Genomic DNA, 15,707 nt, shown 5'->3' with positions numbered 1-15,707 from the left:
ATCAGGGCCCAGGCTGGCCCTCAATGCTGCCCCCAAGCCCAGGTGGCCCCAGGTTGTGCCCAGGGACACCAGGCCTTCGAGTCCCACTCATCCTGGCTTGTTCCTATCTCAGCCAAGTGGGGGATCCTTCTGGCTCTGGCTGGGAACTATTACTCTGCTGCCAACATTAGAATTGGATTCTTGAACCCCAAAGAGTTAAAAACACCAAGATGTCTCAAGAGGTAAAGGAAGTTCTAGAAAACATTATGTGTCAAAATCTAAGTTAAATTTATATGGGGTTTGAAAACATTGGGCACATTCCTATAAGAACTCCACAGAGGGTCCTGAGTGCTTCCAGGGGAGGCGGAACGGTCCTTGCAGGGCATGAAGGCGTACAGGTGGCAGGAGACAATGTCTCAGAAAGATGCTCAGAGGGCGTGCCCCGGCACATTCTCTCAGGCTCAAAAGGAAAATCGGTTATTCCCAGTAAGGACGTTTTTCAGCTTGCAGGTGAAGGCGCAGGGGGCAGAAGGGCTGGGAGGAAGGGTAGAGGCTTGTGACAGAGGCGCTAGCCCAAGGGGGCCGAATGGCGGCGGAGCGCCTCCTGGCGGTGAGATGGTGACAGGAATTGCTGAGAACAGCGTGGGGCTCCGGGCTCCAGCTTTGGCCGGGAGATGGGTCGGCGTAGCTGGGACGGAGTTTCGGGAGCCAATCTCTTCCAGTGAAGCCCTGGGACGGGGTGGAGGGGCGGCCTTCTGCGCGTGTGCTGGCTGAGCCCTGGGCGCCGGGAGGACCTCCCTGCACGCTCCCGTGCTGAGATCTGGGTCTCTCTCCTGGCTTCTCTACCGGGGCTGGAGAAGCTGCGGGTGCGTCTGCCCTCAGCGGGGGGTAGGTGATTTCTCTAGTTATCTCGTTTACCCAGAAAAACGTATCTAGAGGCTTCTTCCCCTGTCCGAACTGACTCTTTAACATCGCTGCAAAGGAGAAAATGGAGACAACACAGGAGGGTCTTAAGCCGTCCATACTGAGGGAGGGCTCCACCTACACAACCAGCATCAAAGGGAGCCGCCAGCCCCTGGCTTCTGTAAACAAACTGTGCTAGGCTTCTGTCATCCCAGATGCTCCAGAAATCTTCCCAGGACCAAAAGTAGGCCTACCTGGAGGCTCCGATGAATTCGAGGGTCTTCTTCTTCTTCTCCTTCTTTTTTTTCTTTTTTTAATGGCAGTGCCACGTGGGCTTGTGGGATCTTAGTTCCCCAACCAGGGATTGAACCCAGGCCACCGCAGTGAAAGCAGGGAGTCCTAACTACTGAACCGCAGGGGAAGTCCCTAGGGTCTTTTCTTAATTATCTTTTCAAATTTTAAAATTTTAACCAAGCATACTAAAAAGTATTCTTTACATCTTGATCTAGTTCAGATATATTTGTGTGTGTGTGTGTTTGTGTGAATGCATGTGCATGTGTGTATGGATGAATGATAACAATTTCATGGAATGTGAATGGTTGTGTGCAGCGGTCTCTGATATTTTTCTATGCAATTGAGTTTTCCTATATTCCTTTAAAAAATGCTCGTTGCCATTCCTTAAACTCATTTTATAAGGGAAGCAGCAATGATTAATAAACTATAGCTTCAAAAACACTGTCTGAGATTAAGAGAAGAATGGAGAATGTTGGAGCTTCTACAAATGAAGACAAAAAAATCACTCTTACAAATTTTACAAAAACATGACCATGTGTAGTCTGTGGAATGGTTCCCCAAAGATGTCCTTGCCCTAATCCTCGGAACCTGTAAATATGTTTTATTACGTGGCCAAAGGGACTTTGCAGATGTAGTTAAAATTATGGACCTAAAACTAGGGGGATATTATCCTGTATCACCTGGGTGCCCCGATCTAATCACCTGGGCTCTGAAAAGTAGATTTCTCTGGCTGGGATCAGAGAAATGGAGCTCAAGGAGAAGTGGAAGACAGACTAAGTATGAGAAGGACTTTCCCACCATTGCTGGCTTGATGATGGCAGGGACCAAGTGAAGACCATGAGAAGGAAATCAATTCTATCAACAAAATGCATGAGCCTAGAAGTGGATTTTCCTCAGAGCCTCCAGGTAAGAGCCCAGGGTGGACAAAACCTTGCTGGTGGTCTTGTGAGACCCTAAGTAGTGTACCAAGCTACACTTGCCAGACTCAGGCTCTGTGAGATGGTAAATGGCTCTTGTTCCAAGCAGCTAAATTTGTGGTCGTTTATTACTGCAGCAACAAACTCATACACCATGAGAACACTTTTCCAGGAACAGTGCAAGAGAGAGGCTGCAAAGCTGACTCTTCCTGAGCTCAGGGTAAGCCTGCCTTTGGTGTGGGCCTATTAGCCAGTCTGGGGACTCTTCCTACTTTCCTTCTGTCAAGCTTGATAATTGCTTCACCTTCTTGAAATTGCTTCACCTTCTTGAAAGTGGACTGTCACCCCTGAGAAACATCAAGTTACACTACCTAGAACATCAACCAAGTCAACGAGCTTTCAAGGTCCTGACACCTGCATCCTCCGTGAAGCTCCGATTTGCCCTCAGACAGAGAGGGTTTCCCCCACCTTCCCCTGATGGTCCACAAGGCCAGGGGAAGTCAGCACATCCTGCAGGGATTCCCAGAGTCAGGGTGGCTGGTAGCAAGGGCTCGGTGGGTTGAACAGGTAGGGGCTGGCCAGGAGCTAGGGGACTAAAAAGGTATGAAGGGTTTGAAGCTCACCTGTCAGGAGGTGCTGGGGGGAGAAGTCTGTGGAGGGAGCTTCAGAGAGGAGAAGGAGAAGTAGAAGACCGGGGGCTCCTAGCAACCCAATCTTTATTGTGTAAAGCGTTTCCCACCCTATCCCAGCCTTGATTCCACCTGGTGACCTCAGATCTCTCCAGCACAGCCACAAACACACCTCACCCCTGCTCCAGTCCCCTCTGTCATTGTGTCTGATATCCCCAACCTAGAGGTGTCCGTGGCACCCACCCTTCCCCTTCCCATAGTTCCTGACTTTTGCCAGTCCCACTGTGTGGCTCCACAAGCAGTGTCTGCTTTTTCTAGGACATAAACTTACAGACAAGGGAGGATGCCCTCCTCTGGCAAGGTTAGTTTCTTTTTAGCATCGTGGATGCCAGGGGTTCTTCGGTTAGGCATTTCTCACAGAGCCACTCCCTGGGTTTGGCTCACAGCTGGCTTTGGCTCAGCCTTGGACCCATCACCCTCTTCACGGCCTCAGCTCCCTGAGAATTAGACCCATTCCCCATGTTACCATCTGCTAACTGAGATTCTGCCCCAGCCCAGGACCACCTGGAATCTTCACCAAGCTGCCTCTGACCTGGGGCTGCCCCACACTGTGGACCCAGCAGCTGCCAAGTGTTACAGGGTGCCGGCCCATCACACTGGTGGAGATGGAATGGCGGACCTCTTAGACTGGCCCCAGGTCATCCCATTAGGCTTTTCCCCTCTTCTCATCTGCGTGGTGCGGCCCACCTGAAGGAGGGCAGTCCAGAAGCACTGCTGAGTCTCCTCTATGCCCCCAGGTGTTCTCCACCCGGCAGCCTGCCACCGACAACTTTCTCCCATGGGCATTTGTGGCCTTGACTCTTCCCAGGGACTGCTGTGAGCCTGTCCTTTGCATGAGGCCATTGCTAAGGTGAGGGAAAAGCCCTCTGTCTCCTCCTTCCCTGGCTCTACTTATCCCCTCCTGCTACTTGTCTAGGCCTAAGTGAGTCTCCCACTTCTTTCCCCAGCACTCCCATCTCTGTCTGTGATAGGGAAGAACCTTTGTATTCTATTACAAGTTAATCACTAAAGGGATGTTGCCTATAAGCTTAAATTATACATAATGGCCCATCTCTGGGAACCCTGCCTCCTAGGTAATCAGCATTAAGCAAAAATACCTTTGTTTAGCTCACAGCAAACATCCTGACCAGGCCCACCTGTGAATGACTGCAGGAAGGGAGAAATTAACACATCCCCTCCAGAGTTTGACAGGAACCAGGACTTTACTCCCTCCCCTTCCTGCATAAAAGAGGCCTGAATTCTAATTCAGGGAAGATGGTTCTTTGGGACACAAGTCCACCATCTTCTCGGTCTGCTGGCTTTCCAAATAAAGTCACTATACCTGGCCCCAACAACTCGTCTCTTGATTTACTGGCCTGTCTTGTGGCGAGCAGTATGAGTTTGGACTCAGTAACATGTACACACAAGGGCAGCTTCCCCCAGGAATGTTAACTCATACTCATCTCACTGAGCTTGGAAACTCAGCTTGCTGAGAATATTACCAAGCTTAAGATTTCACTTGCTCTCACCACAGTGTCCAGCTCTTAAAATTCGTGCTCAGAGCTCTGTCTTCCACGCATTTGAAAACTCTGATTGGTGATGACTGGCCTTTGACAAGTTCCAAGAGGAAAAGTTACACACCTCTGGACACACACCCAGTTCTCTGGGGTCTTACCCATCTAAAACTCTGAAACACCTGCTCCCTGCATGTGTTCTCACTATGATGCTAATGCCTGTGCGTATCTTTCTCACTGGCTCAATTTCACCAATTATAATTTGAAATTATAGTAGCCACTTTTTAAAACTTTTATTTATTTATTTGTGGCTATGTTGGGTCTTTGTTGCTGCACATGGGCTTTCTCTAGTTGCAGCAAGCGGGGGCTACTCTTCGTTTCGGTGCGTGGGCTTCTCACTGTGGTGGCTTCTCTTGTTGGGGAGCACGGGCTCTAAGCGCGTGGGCTTCAGTAGTTGCGGTGCGTGGGCTTCAGTAGTTGCGGTGCGTGGGCTTCAGTAGTCGCGGCGCACGCGCTTAGCTGTTCCACGGCATGTGGGATCTTCCTGGACCAGGGCTAGAACCCGTGTCCCCTGCATTGGCAGGCGGATTCTTAACCACTGCGCCACCAGGGAAGTCCTAGTAGCCATGTTTGAGGAAATTTGATATGGACAAAATTACTCATTTGAGAAGCGTCTTAGAACAAAAAACAAAGCAAAATTCTGACTGTCCAATGGTGTGCTTTCTTAATTGGTATGAGAAGGATTCTAAATACAATTTGAACTCAAAAATTGCCTCCCTAAATATTACTTAGTGAAAACTAATGTAAAATATGAGAATCTTCTCCCTCATCAGCACCTTTAGACAGTGTTCAGGATTAGCTTTTGATGTTATTTCCAGTGCTCTTTCCACTGTTGGTTAATGGCTGAAAGTCAGAAATCATAGATGTATAATGTAAACAAAAATGTTGGCTGGTTAGATCACTCCATGCATGATGAAATAAAATTTATATTTTAAGGCAGGACAGGAAAATTTAAACATAAAATTCTTTCTGTTTGAGCCTCTTCCCTCCTTCCCTAATGTGCAGTGTGCATCTGCCTTATACATTAACCGGACCTCCTCAAAGGTGGGAATGCCTGCTCAACGGTAAAGTTCAATTTTTTTTCCTTTCTTCTGATGCTAGTCATGTCACTTCTTAAAAGATGAGAATTCTTTCCCAATTCTGTGAGGGGTCATGGTCACTTGCTTCTCTCTTTGTACATGTTACCTGGATTATGTATATTTGTTGAACTTTAAATAAAATGTCAGTGTCACTTTGATGTACAATCCTTTGTCTCAAAAATGTGTATGACTGTGCCTTCCACTTCTAACAGGCAGAACGGTTCTCAGAGCTTCTGAGAGTCTGTCTCCCAGGTTATAATCCTCAGTTCGCCTTGAACAAATTTTTTTTCTTAACTTGTTAATAGAATTTTCATCAACAAACATTGACATTTGGTTATATATTTTACGGAGACTTTAGACACCAAAATACAAAAGAATTCTCATGAGGAAATGATTAATCTTGTTTGCCCGAGCAACACATAATTTTATTTCACTCAGGAAGCATCACTTCCTTCCTTTCCACACATAAGGAATTAATAAGTGCTGGCTTTAAATATCTCATGGCTGGATATAATTTTCAAGGACCAAATTATGTCAGAACCAGATATATGACACTTTTTTGTGTGTGTGCATGTCTAAACTTTCTCCTCTCTCCTTACGGAGAAAAATGATTAGCTATCTGTCTAAAGCCAATTCCCTCTTATTTTTTTCTATCACATTTCCTCTCTTTTTCCTCTCTTGAAGATGTGAAGGATTTACTCATCAAAAAATGCATTCAGTTGTTATACATATACTCCACGAACATTTAGTTTGGATAAAGCCAAAATTGTCTAAATGAGAAAAAGGAAAGAAATGTTATTAAAGTGTTTCTGTTTACGGACATTAGAAAGTATAGTTAGGAGCTTGTGGGCTGGTGGACACATGGAGATGCTGGGACAGGGGTTGCTCAGACGGGGCACGGAAGCTCCATACCCTTTCCCCATACCTTGCCCTGTGCATCTCTCCCATCTGGCTGTTCCTGGGTTATATCCTTTTATAATAAACCAATAATTTAGTTAAAAAAAAAGTATATTTACCTAATAGCCTTTGTAACTACTTATGAGATAATAAGGCATCAATTAAAAAAAAAAGAGACTTTAGCATTATTCAGTCTTTATTAATTTATCATTTCAAAACATGTTAGCACAATATTTTGGTTTGACTAAGACCAATATTATATTTCTCACGATTCAAACTTCCTATATTTCCTATACTGGTTTCGTAAGTTAAATATGTTTCCACTATTTCCATAACTTAGTGGAAAGTGGGCCTCATCCAATCCATTGAAGGCCTGAATGGAAAAAAAGCTCTGTGTGGCTGTTTTCAAGCCAGGACATCTGTCTTCTCATGCCTTTGCCCTCCAACATCTACTGGAACTACACCAGCGGCTTTCTTGGGTCTGGACTTCTCAGCCTTCATAATCATGTGAGACAATTCCTTATAAGAACTCTCTATACACACACACATACACACATACACACACACATACATCCTACTGGTTCTGTTTCTCTGGACAACCCTAATACAGTCTCTCAGGTAAAATGACTACTTTTTTAAATGCCCAAATTATAGAGGTTCCTTTTTTTGTCACCAAACTATTCTGTTAACTCTCAGCACTTCTGGCATACACTTAAATCATCTTGTTAGTGATTCCCTTGCATAGCTCTGATCTAATTTTATTTGTTCATATTTTTAAATATCTTAGAAATAAATTCACCCTTAAAAATATAGACCACTCCCCAAAATTAAATTTCCCAAAATTAAAGTCCACAGGACTAAAATAGTTGCCCTTGCCCAGGCATGCCAACTGGCAAAAGCAAAGAGGTGCATATTTACACTGGTAGCAAAGGTGCTCTCCTCCACAAATTGCCTTGGAGAGTCCACTGTGACAGCGAAGGGTGAGCGCTGTGATTGGCTGAAGACCTCGATGTCATAAAGGCCAGGTGCTAGTGCCAGAGAATAAAAGGAGAGGGCCATGGGGCGGAGAGGGGACAACCAGTCTTCGGCCACTCCTCCTCGTGTTCCTTTCCTTTGCAGCCTTCCTTCCCCCAAACCCACTGAACATGGCCTTGGAACCCACGTAGCATTCCAGTCCCAGGTCCGAAGACTTCTCACTGCTCCTCAAGTCGGACCCACCTTTTCCACCCAGCATCTAACAGCTGAAAAGCTGCTCAGACCTTGAAACCTACTCTAACCTAGAAGGTAAGGGCTTTCAGATTTCACCAGGAAGGAATGTCACTTCATACCTTATAAAAGAAATAGAACTTATAAATGCATAGAAATAGCCTTTGGCAAACGAGTCAATTATTTAGAGCAGGAATGGACTTGGAGACATCCAGTGTTTCTCTTACTGGAGTTCTGATCAAACCTAAAAATGAACTTTGGACAGTTGATGAGACCTCTCTTGTTCCTGCAAAAGCTTCTGAAAAGCTGCAGCCCCACGGGGTATGGGGTTAGTTCACTGAAGCCCACGGACCATGGGGTTCCTTGCTATGTGAGAACGCATGCTGTGTGAGGGGTGGCCCCTCCATTGCCCTCTGATGGAGAACTCACCTAGGTTTTCTCTCCTCTCCTTTAGATGTCTAGAAGTCAGGTGGGGTCAAAGAACCAGCCTCTACCTACATTTATGTGGGTAAATGAAGTCACAGCACAAATTACCTACCCCACGAGGAAGACAGATCCTCCGGCACCATCTCCTGATTCTCTGCTGAGCCTGAGATATGAGCCCCTATCTGGATGTAGGGCTGGGGATGCGGCTCCCCCCTGTCCCAGAGGCCCACCTATTGTCCCTGCACAGACATGGAGTCCAGTGGCACCCCCTACTGCTGCCTCCCCAAAAGAAAGTGGCCCAAGGAGCCCTGGCTACTCTCCAGGCGCTGGCTGGGTGCCTGCTGCTGTCAACAGCCCTCCTTCGCTGCCAGACGCAGGCCCTCCCCCGCTCTGTAGGCCGTTGGTACCACCCCCTCGGCCACTGCCCTCTACATTTCCCTCCCCTCCAGGCACTCTCCCAGCTCAAGGGCATTCCTGCTTTTATGATTTGTCCATGAAGGTGACAGCCTTCAACCCCGAGAAAGTCATATTCCAGGCTGTTAGCGTTACTCACAGGACCCTGCACAGGGTCCTCGGAGGCCCCCAGCCTGATACAAATCATGACATGGTTTGACCTTTAAAATTTCTCAAAATCTAATATTGAAGGCTTTCTTAAATTCTTTTTATCATTATGTATACATACATATAATTCTTTTAAATAAATTTAGATAAATTAAAAAAAATAATATCCAATGTTTGCATCTTTGTGCTACTATGTGTTTTCCATTTTAAAAAAGAAAAAATACGCTCATTAGGAATAAGAACTCAGTGGACAGACTGAACGTAAGATAGGACACAGATGGCAGAAGGGCTAAGCGAACTTGAACGGGATCTCAAGTGCCATTTTCCTTAAGGGGTATAGAGATGAGGAAGTTTGAAGTGACAATATACAAATCACAGAAAGAAAGCTTGAGGATTACAGAACAGAGAGCTGGGGGGAGACCACATCAAAGATAGAAGGCTGAGCATTCTGCAAAACTGATGCAAGACAGGAATTCTCAGAGATTCCACTGAATCCCAAGTGGGATAATTAAAAACATCCACACTCACATTGTAGCAAAACCATGGAACCCTGAAGACAAATCTTGAAAACAGCTGAAGAAAATAAATAACCTATGACATCAACAATGATGGAATTTCGTCAAATAACATTTTTAACATACTTAGAAAAACCAGTTACCCCAGATTTGTGTGCTCACCTAATTTTTCAAGACTTGGAAAATATAAAGACTTTCGAGATAAAACATTTATCACAATCAGACCTAGACTAAAGGAATGCCTCAAGCAGTGTTTCTTTTTTTTTTTTTTTAATGTTGAGTTTCTTTAGGAGTTTTTGTTTAAATTCCTCTACTTTTTTTTTTTTAATTAATTTATTTGTTATTTATGGGTGTGTTGGGTCTTCGTTTCTGTGCGAGGGCTTTCTCTAGTTGCGCCAAGTGGGGGCCACTCTTCATCGCGGTGCGCGGGCCTCTCATTATCGCGGCCGCTCTTGTTGTGGAGCACAGGCTCCAGACGCGCAGGCTCAGTAATTGTGGCTCACGGGCCCAGTTGCTCCGCGGCATGTGGGATCTTCCCAGACCAGGGCTCGAACCCGCGTCCCCCGCATTGGCAGGCAGACTCCCAACCACTGCGCCACCAGGGAAGCCCAAGCAGTGTTTCTCAACCTCAGAACCCTTGACATTTTGGGCCAGACACAAGGGTTAGAGGCTCGGACCCTCCATGCAGTGGAAAATCCGGGTATCCGCAGTGCCTCTGCATCCTCGGATTCGACCAAACAGGGATCATGTACTACTGAAGTATTTACTATTGAAAAAAAAAAAATTCATGTATAAATGGGACCCACAGTTTAAACTTTTGTTATTCAAGGGTCAGCTGTGATTCCTTCTTGTGGGGGGTTGGGGGGCAGTACTGTGTATTGTATCAATACGATATTTAGCAGTACCTGTGTCCACTGGATGTCACTCTTCTTAGTTGTGACAACAAAAATTGTCTTCAGACATTGCCATATGTCCCCTCGTTGAAAACCATTGGTCTAAAGGGTGTTATTCAGGAAGAAAGAAAATGATGCCAGAGCTTGCTGGAAGACAGACAAGGTTAGGGTTCACCACTGTCCATTCTCGGCTTTTCCCTAGTAATAGAAATCCCGGACTTCAGTTGGGCAGAGACAGGAAGGCCGGTGCTTTAAAATGTTTGGTCAGGTTGCCATCTTAATTTGGAAGGGAGACCACAATTTGTTTGGTTTTTTTTAAAATTTTATTTTATTTTATTTATTTTTTATACAGCAGGTTCTTATTAGTTATCTACTTTATACATATTAGTGTATATATGTCAATCCCAATCTCCCAATTCATCCCACCATCACCACCCACCCCACTTTCCCCCCTTGGTGTCCATACATTTGTTCTCTACGTCTGTGTGGAAGGGAGACCACAATTTGAACACATCTGTGGCATTAAGAAAATGGTAATAAGGGAATTCCTTGGTGGTCCAGTGGTGACTCCACTGCCGTGGACCCGATCAATCCCTGGTGGGGGAACTAATGTCTCACAAGCTGTGTGGTGCAGGCAAAAAAAACAAGAAAGAAAAGAAAATGGTAATAAGAATCCAGAATGGTAGTTTTGTTGGCTGCTCCTTGGCTGCTTTTAGCAAAGTCCTGTAAGAAAAGTGGTCCCTGCCTGGAATTAGCCAGTATGCAAGGAGAGTTGGAAGGATCCAGAGTGTTGCTAATGTAGTTAACACCCAATTGTGGCCTGCCATACATGGACAGTTGAATAAGTTGTTTCCTTACAAGTTTGAAAAAATTAACCACTTCTATATACTCAGCCAAGGCAGTTATTAGCTGTGGCTATGAAGAGGCAGCCTTTGCAGGAGATAACACTGGTGCTGCTAGCAAAGATGAGTTTAAGTGTGTTGCTTTTCTATAACATCTATCATATTGGTAAACGTGAAGAAAGCTGGCAAAAAATCAAGCATTAATGAGAACTGCTCCAATTTGGCATTATTTTATAGCATAGGACATAGGCATTCTCAATGAGCCAGGACAAAAACTGGAAAGAGCCCAATGTCCATCAAGAGTAGACTGGATATGAGACTTCCCTTGTGGTCCAGTGGTTAAGACTCCACGCTCCCAGTGCAGGGGACATGGGTTCGATCCCTGGTCAGGGAACTAGATCCCACATGCCACAACTAAGAGTTCACATGCTGCAACTAAAGAGCCCACACGCAGCAACAAAGATCCCGCACGCAGCAACTAAGACCCGGTGCAGCCAAATAAATAAATAAATATTTTAAAAATAAAAAATAAAAGAAGTGCATAAAAAAATAAATAAATAAAAATAAAAATAATTTTTTTTAAATTTATTTATTTATGGCAGTGTTGGGTCTTCGTTTCTGTGCGAGGGCTTTCTCTAGTTGTGGCAAGCCGGGGCCACTCTTCATCGCAGTGCGCGGGCCTCTCACTATCGCGGCCTCTCTTGTTGCGGAGCACAGGCTCCAGACGCGCAGGCTAGGTAATTATGGCTCACGGGCCCAGTTGCTCCGCGGCATGTGGGATCTTCCCAGACCAGGGCTCGAACCTGTGTCCCCTGCATTGGCAGGCAGACTCTCAACCACTGCGCCACCAGGGAAGCCCAAAATAATTTTTAAAAAAGAGTAGACTGGATATCAGTTGTGGTGTTATCATACAGAATATCATAAAACAAAATAAAGCACAGTGACATGCAGTAGAAACATGCATAAAACTGACATAATTTTGAGCAAGATGAAGGACAGAAAACAGTTTGATTCCATTTATATAAAAAGTTAAAAAAACAGGAAAAAATAAATTATATTTAAAGATGTCTACATCGGTAGTAAACATTGTAGAAACCAATAATAAAAATGTCCAGTTTATGGGATAAAAACCAAACAAAATAAAAATTTAGATAATAAGATAAAGTGTGTCTATATATACTGACTTGGAAGGAAGTCCATGATATATTGTTAAACGAAAAAAGGAAGTGGGAGAGATTCAAGCAGTTCTGGTTGAGCATCTGATTAATTCTTTCTTTATAAAACTTGATATTATATAAGCAATAATTGCTAATTTTAATTTTTTTGGCTAAAAATAATTTCAAAAATTAAAAACATTTAAAAGATGGACAGTGATTAAAGATAGTGTTTCAAAGTAATTGAGGTAGAGGTATTAACTTTATAAGTTAATACAAGTACAATACAAGTGTGTTTATATAGTATAAAAATGCATGATCTTTTCAAATAGTAGAAACAGCATATAACAGTATAGAGGAAAAACTGAATTTAAAGGCTTCAATGAATCCAAACAGAAGTAGAAAAGAACACCTTAGATAAAGCAGGACAAATTAAAACACTATAACATTATAGAACTGATTCCAAGAATATCAGTAAATGTGATATTTTTAAGGCGAGTAAATGGTCAGACTAGGAAAAATGCAACTAAATGATGTTTTCAAGATATACACCAAAAACATAAGGATACAGGCTGAAAGTAAAAGGAGGGGGAAAGGTCTGCAATAAAAATACTAACCAAAAAATGTTGGTGGAGCTCCCATACCAAAACAAAACAAAACAAAAGACTATAAAGCAAAGGTTAGGAAACTTTCTGTAAAAGTTGTGGGCTATCTCTGACCTGAAGAGTGAAAGTAACCATAGACAATATGTAATGAGTGAGTGTAGATCTGTTCCAGTGAAACTTCATTTAGGGACACTGAAATTTGAATTTTATATAATCTTTACATGTCACAAAATATTCTTCCTTCGATTTTTTTTCCAACCATTTAAAAATGTGAAAACCAGGACTTCCCTGGAAGTTCAGTGGTTAAGACTCCATGCTCCCAGTGTAGGGGGCGCAGGTTCGATCACTGGTCGGGAAACTAAGATCCCATGTGCCACACGGCACAGCCAAAAAGTTTTTTTTTTTAATTAAAAATGTAAAAACTATTCTTTACTTACAGGCCATATAAAAACAGGTGGCAGCCAGATTTACCAAAGGACCATAGTTTGTCAACCTCTGCCTTAAGGCAAAAAGCATTATCAGGGATATAGATGTTCACATAATGATAAAAGATACAATTCTCCAGGAATGTTTAACAATCCTAAGTGTGAATTCAGCTCATTAATGTTGTCCTAAATATACATGACAAAACAAAGATAGATATACTTACATGGAGAGGATGGTAATCCTACCATCACATTGAGGGGTTTAAAAAACATGTATTTCTCAGTAACTGATAGAGGATGCAGAAAATAATTAGTAAGGCTATCAATCATGGGAATAACACAATTCCTAAACATGATCCAATTTAGAGAACTTTGACCTTGACAGTCAGAAAATCTGTCATTCTCATGGGCCAAGGAGAAAACAAAATGGAAATAAGAAAATCAGAATTAAATTATAATGAAAATACTCCAAATCAAAATTTGTAGAACACAGCTCAAATGGTACTTACAGGAAAATTATAGCCTTAAATGCTTTCTATTTAATAGAAAAGGTTGAAAATGAATAGGCTAAGTAAGTATCTGACTTACAATTTAAAAATAATAAATGCAAAGAAAGGGTAAAGGATAAAAGAAATAATAAAGTAAAAACAAAGATATTATCTAAGGAATCAACAAAAGCAAATCTTGGTTCTCTGAGCAAAAAAAAAAAGAAAGAAAGTGAGAAAACTGGTAAGATTACTCAATTTAAAAGAGTGAGAAAACTAAAAAGCACAATCATGGAAATTTTAAAACAGGTGTAAGTCTAGCTATAGCAGAAATTAAAATAATAAACACCACTCTTTGATATTGCATAAGTTTGAATAACTTTTTGATATTATATTTAAAACTTAGATTAAATGGTCAATTTCCTGAAACAATCTCATTTTCCAAAATCTATATAAAGAAAAATATAAAACCTAAATAGCTCTCTCCTCAGTGAAGTTTAATGAGAAGTTAAAAATGATACACATTGCGTATGGCTGATTCACTTCGCTGGGCGGCAGAAACTAACACAACATTGTAAAGCAATTATACTCCAGTTAAAAAAAAAAAAAGATACACACACACACACATACAAAGCAAAGTCCTAGGAACTTTATAGGAAAAATCTAGCGAACATACAAGGCATGGAAAATTTCAGTTACGTTAATTAAGATTAGGTTGGCCTATGAGTAACAGTAAGCTAACAAAGATACAAGTTTAGGGCTTCCCTGGTGGCACAGTGGTTGAGAATCTGCCTGCCAATGCAGGGCACACGGGTTCGAGTCCTGGTCTGGGAAGATCCCACATGCCGCGGAGCAGCTGGGCCCGTGAGCCACAATTACTGAGCCTGCGCGTCTGGAGCCTGTGCTCCGCAACAAGAGAGGCCGCGATAGTGAGAGGCCCACGCACCTTGATGAAGAGTGGCCCCCGCTTGCCACAACTAGAGAAAGCCCTCGCACAGAAACGAAGACCCAACACAGCCATAAGTAAATAAATAAATAAATAAAAATTAAAAAAAAAACACAAGTTTATTTATTACATGCTCACATAAAAGTCCAGAAATGTGCGGTTCACATCTCATGTGCTGTGTGAAATCCTTGAGCATGCATGATCCTCCCAGCTCACCCTCTGCCATCCCTAGGGACTGAACCTCGTCCTTCTAGTATAAGAAAGTGACATATCTGCATTCCAAACCACATGGTGGAGGAAGAGTTCAAGTAGGAGCCACAATTTTGTCTGCTAACTCTTCAAGAAGATCCCAGAAAACCCCTACAACACTCAGTGTACATGTCATGGCCATGCCTAGCTTCAAAAAAGGCTGGGACCTAGAGTCTTTAATTTCAGTGGTCCTATAAACAGCTAAGCCTTCTACTATTGAAAAAGAAGGGAGACCAAAACATGGGGGACATTTAGTGGTCACTGCCACACCAATTGTATATGGAATCTTCCAGAAAGTTGGAAACAGAAGATATTTCAAATTATTTTATATGGCTAATATAAACTTGACATCAAATTTAGATAAGGAAAATAAAAAATTATAGGCCAATCTCATTCATGAACATAGATGCAACATTATAAATATTAGCAAATCAAATCTAACAGCTTATAGATACTTTAAAAAATACATCTTTGGATTTATCTTAAGAATTCACAAACGGTTTAACATTAGGAAATCCATTTAACATTAGGAAATCCATTTAAACCACATTGCAACAGAAGCAGAATAAGCTTGTGACAAAATAAGACACCCAGGCTTCCCTGGTGGCGCAGTGGTTGAGAATCTGCCTGCTAATGCAGGGGACACGGGTTTGAGCCCTGGTCTGGGAAGATCCCACATGCCGCAGAGCAGCTGGACCCGTGAGCCACAATTACTGAGCCTGCGTGTCTGGAGCCTAAGAGAGGCCGCGATAGTGAGAGGCCCACGCACAGCGATGAAGAGTGGCCCCCACTTGCCACAACTAGAGAAAGCCCTTGCACAGAAACGAAGACCCAACACAGCCATAAATTTAAAATAAATAAATAAATAAATAAATAAAAATTTTTTAAAAAAAGGAAAGCATTTTTAAAAAAATTAAAAAAATAAGGGGTTTCCCTGGTGGCGCAGTGGTTGGGAGTCTGCCTGCCAATGCAGGGGACACGGGTTCGAGCCCTGGTCTGGGAAGATCCCACATGCCGCAGAGCGGCTAGGCCCGTGAGCCACAATTGCTGAGCCTGCGCGTCTGGAGCCTGTGCTCCGCAACGGGAGAG

At 43.1% G+C, this 15,707-nt stretch overlaps 1 protein-coding gene across 1 annotated transcript; it reads right to left on the bottom strand.

Annotated features, from left to right (window-relative positions):
* Positions 1-440: 440 nt before the first annotated feature.
* C11H3orf86 (chromosome 11 C3orf86 homolog) lies at positions 441-951 on the bottom strand. Its single transcript, XM_036870170.1, is given in 2 exon segments — positions 441-752; positions 754-951. Coding segments are annotated over 2 exon segments (510 nt in total).
* Positions 952-15,707: the final 14,756 nt, after the last annotated feature.

This window comes from Balaenoptera musculus, chromosome 11, assembly GCF_009873245.2.
Source record: "Balaenoptera musculus isolate JJ_BM4_2016_0621 chromosome 11, mBalMus1.pri.v3, whole genome shotgun sequence".
NCBI classification, from domain to species: domain Eukaryota; kingdom Metazoa; phylum Chordata; class Mammalia; order Artiodactyla; family Balaenopteridae; genus Balaenoptera; species Balaenoptera musculus.
This window is presented reverse-complemented; position numbering and strand designations above follow the sequence as displayed.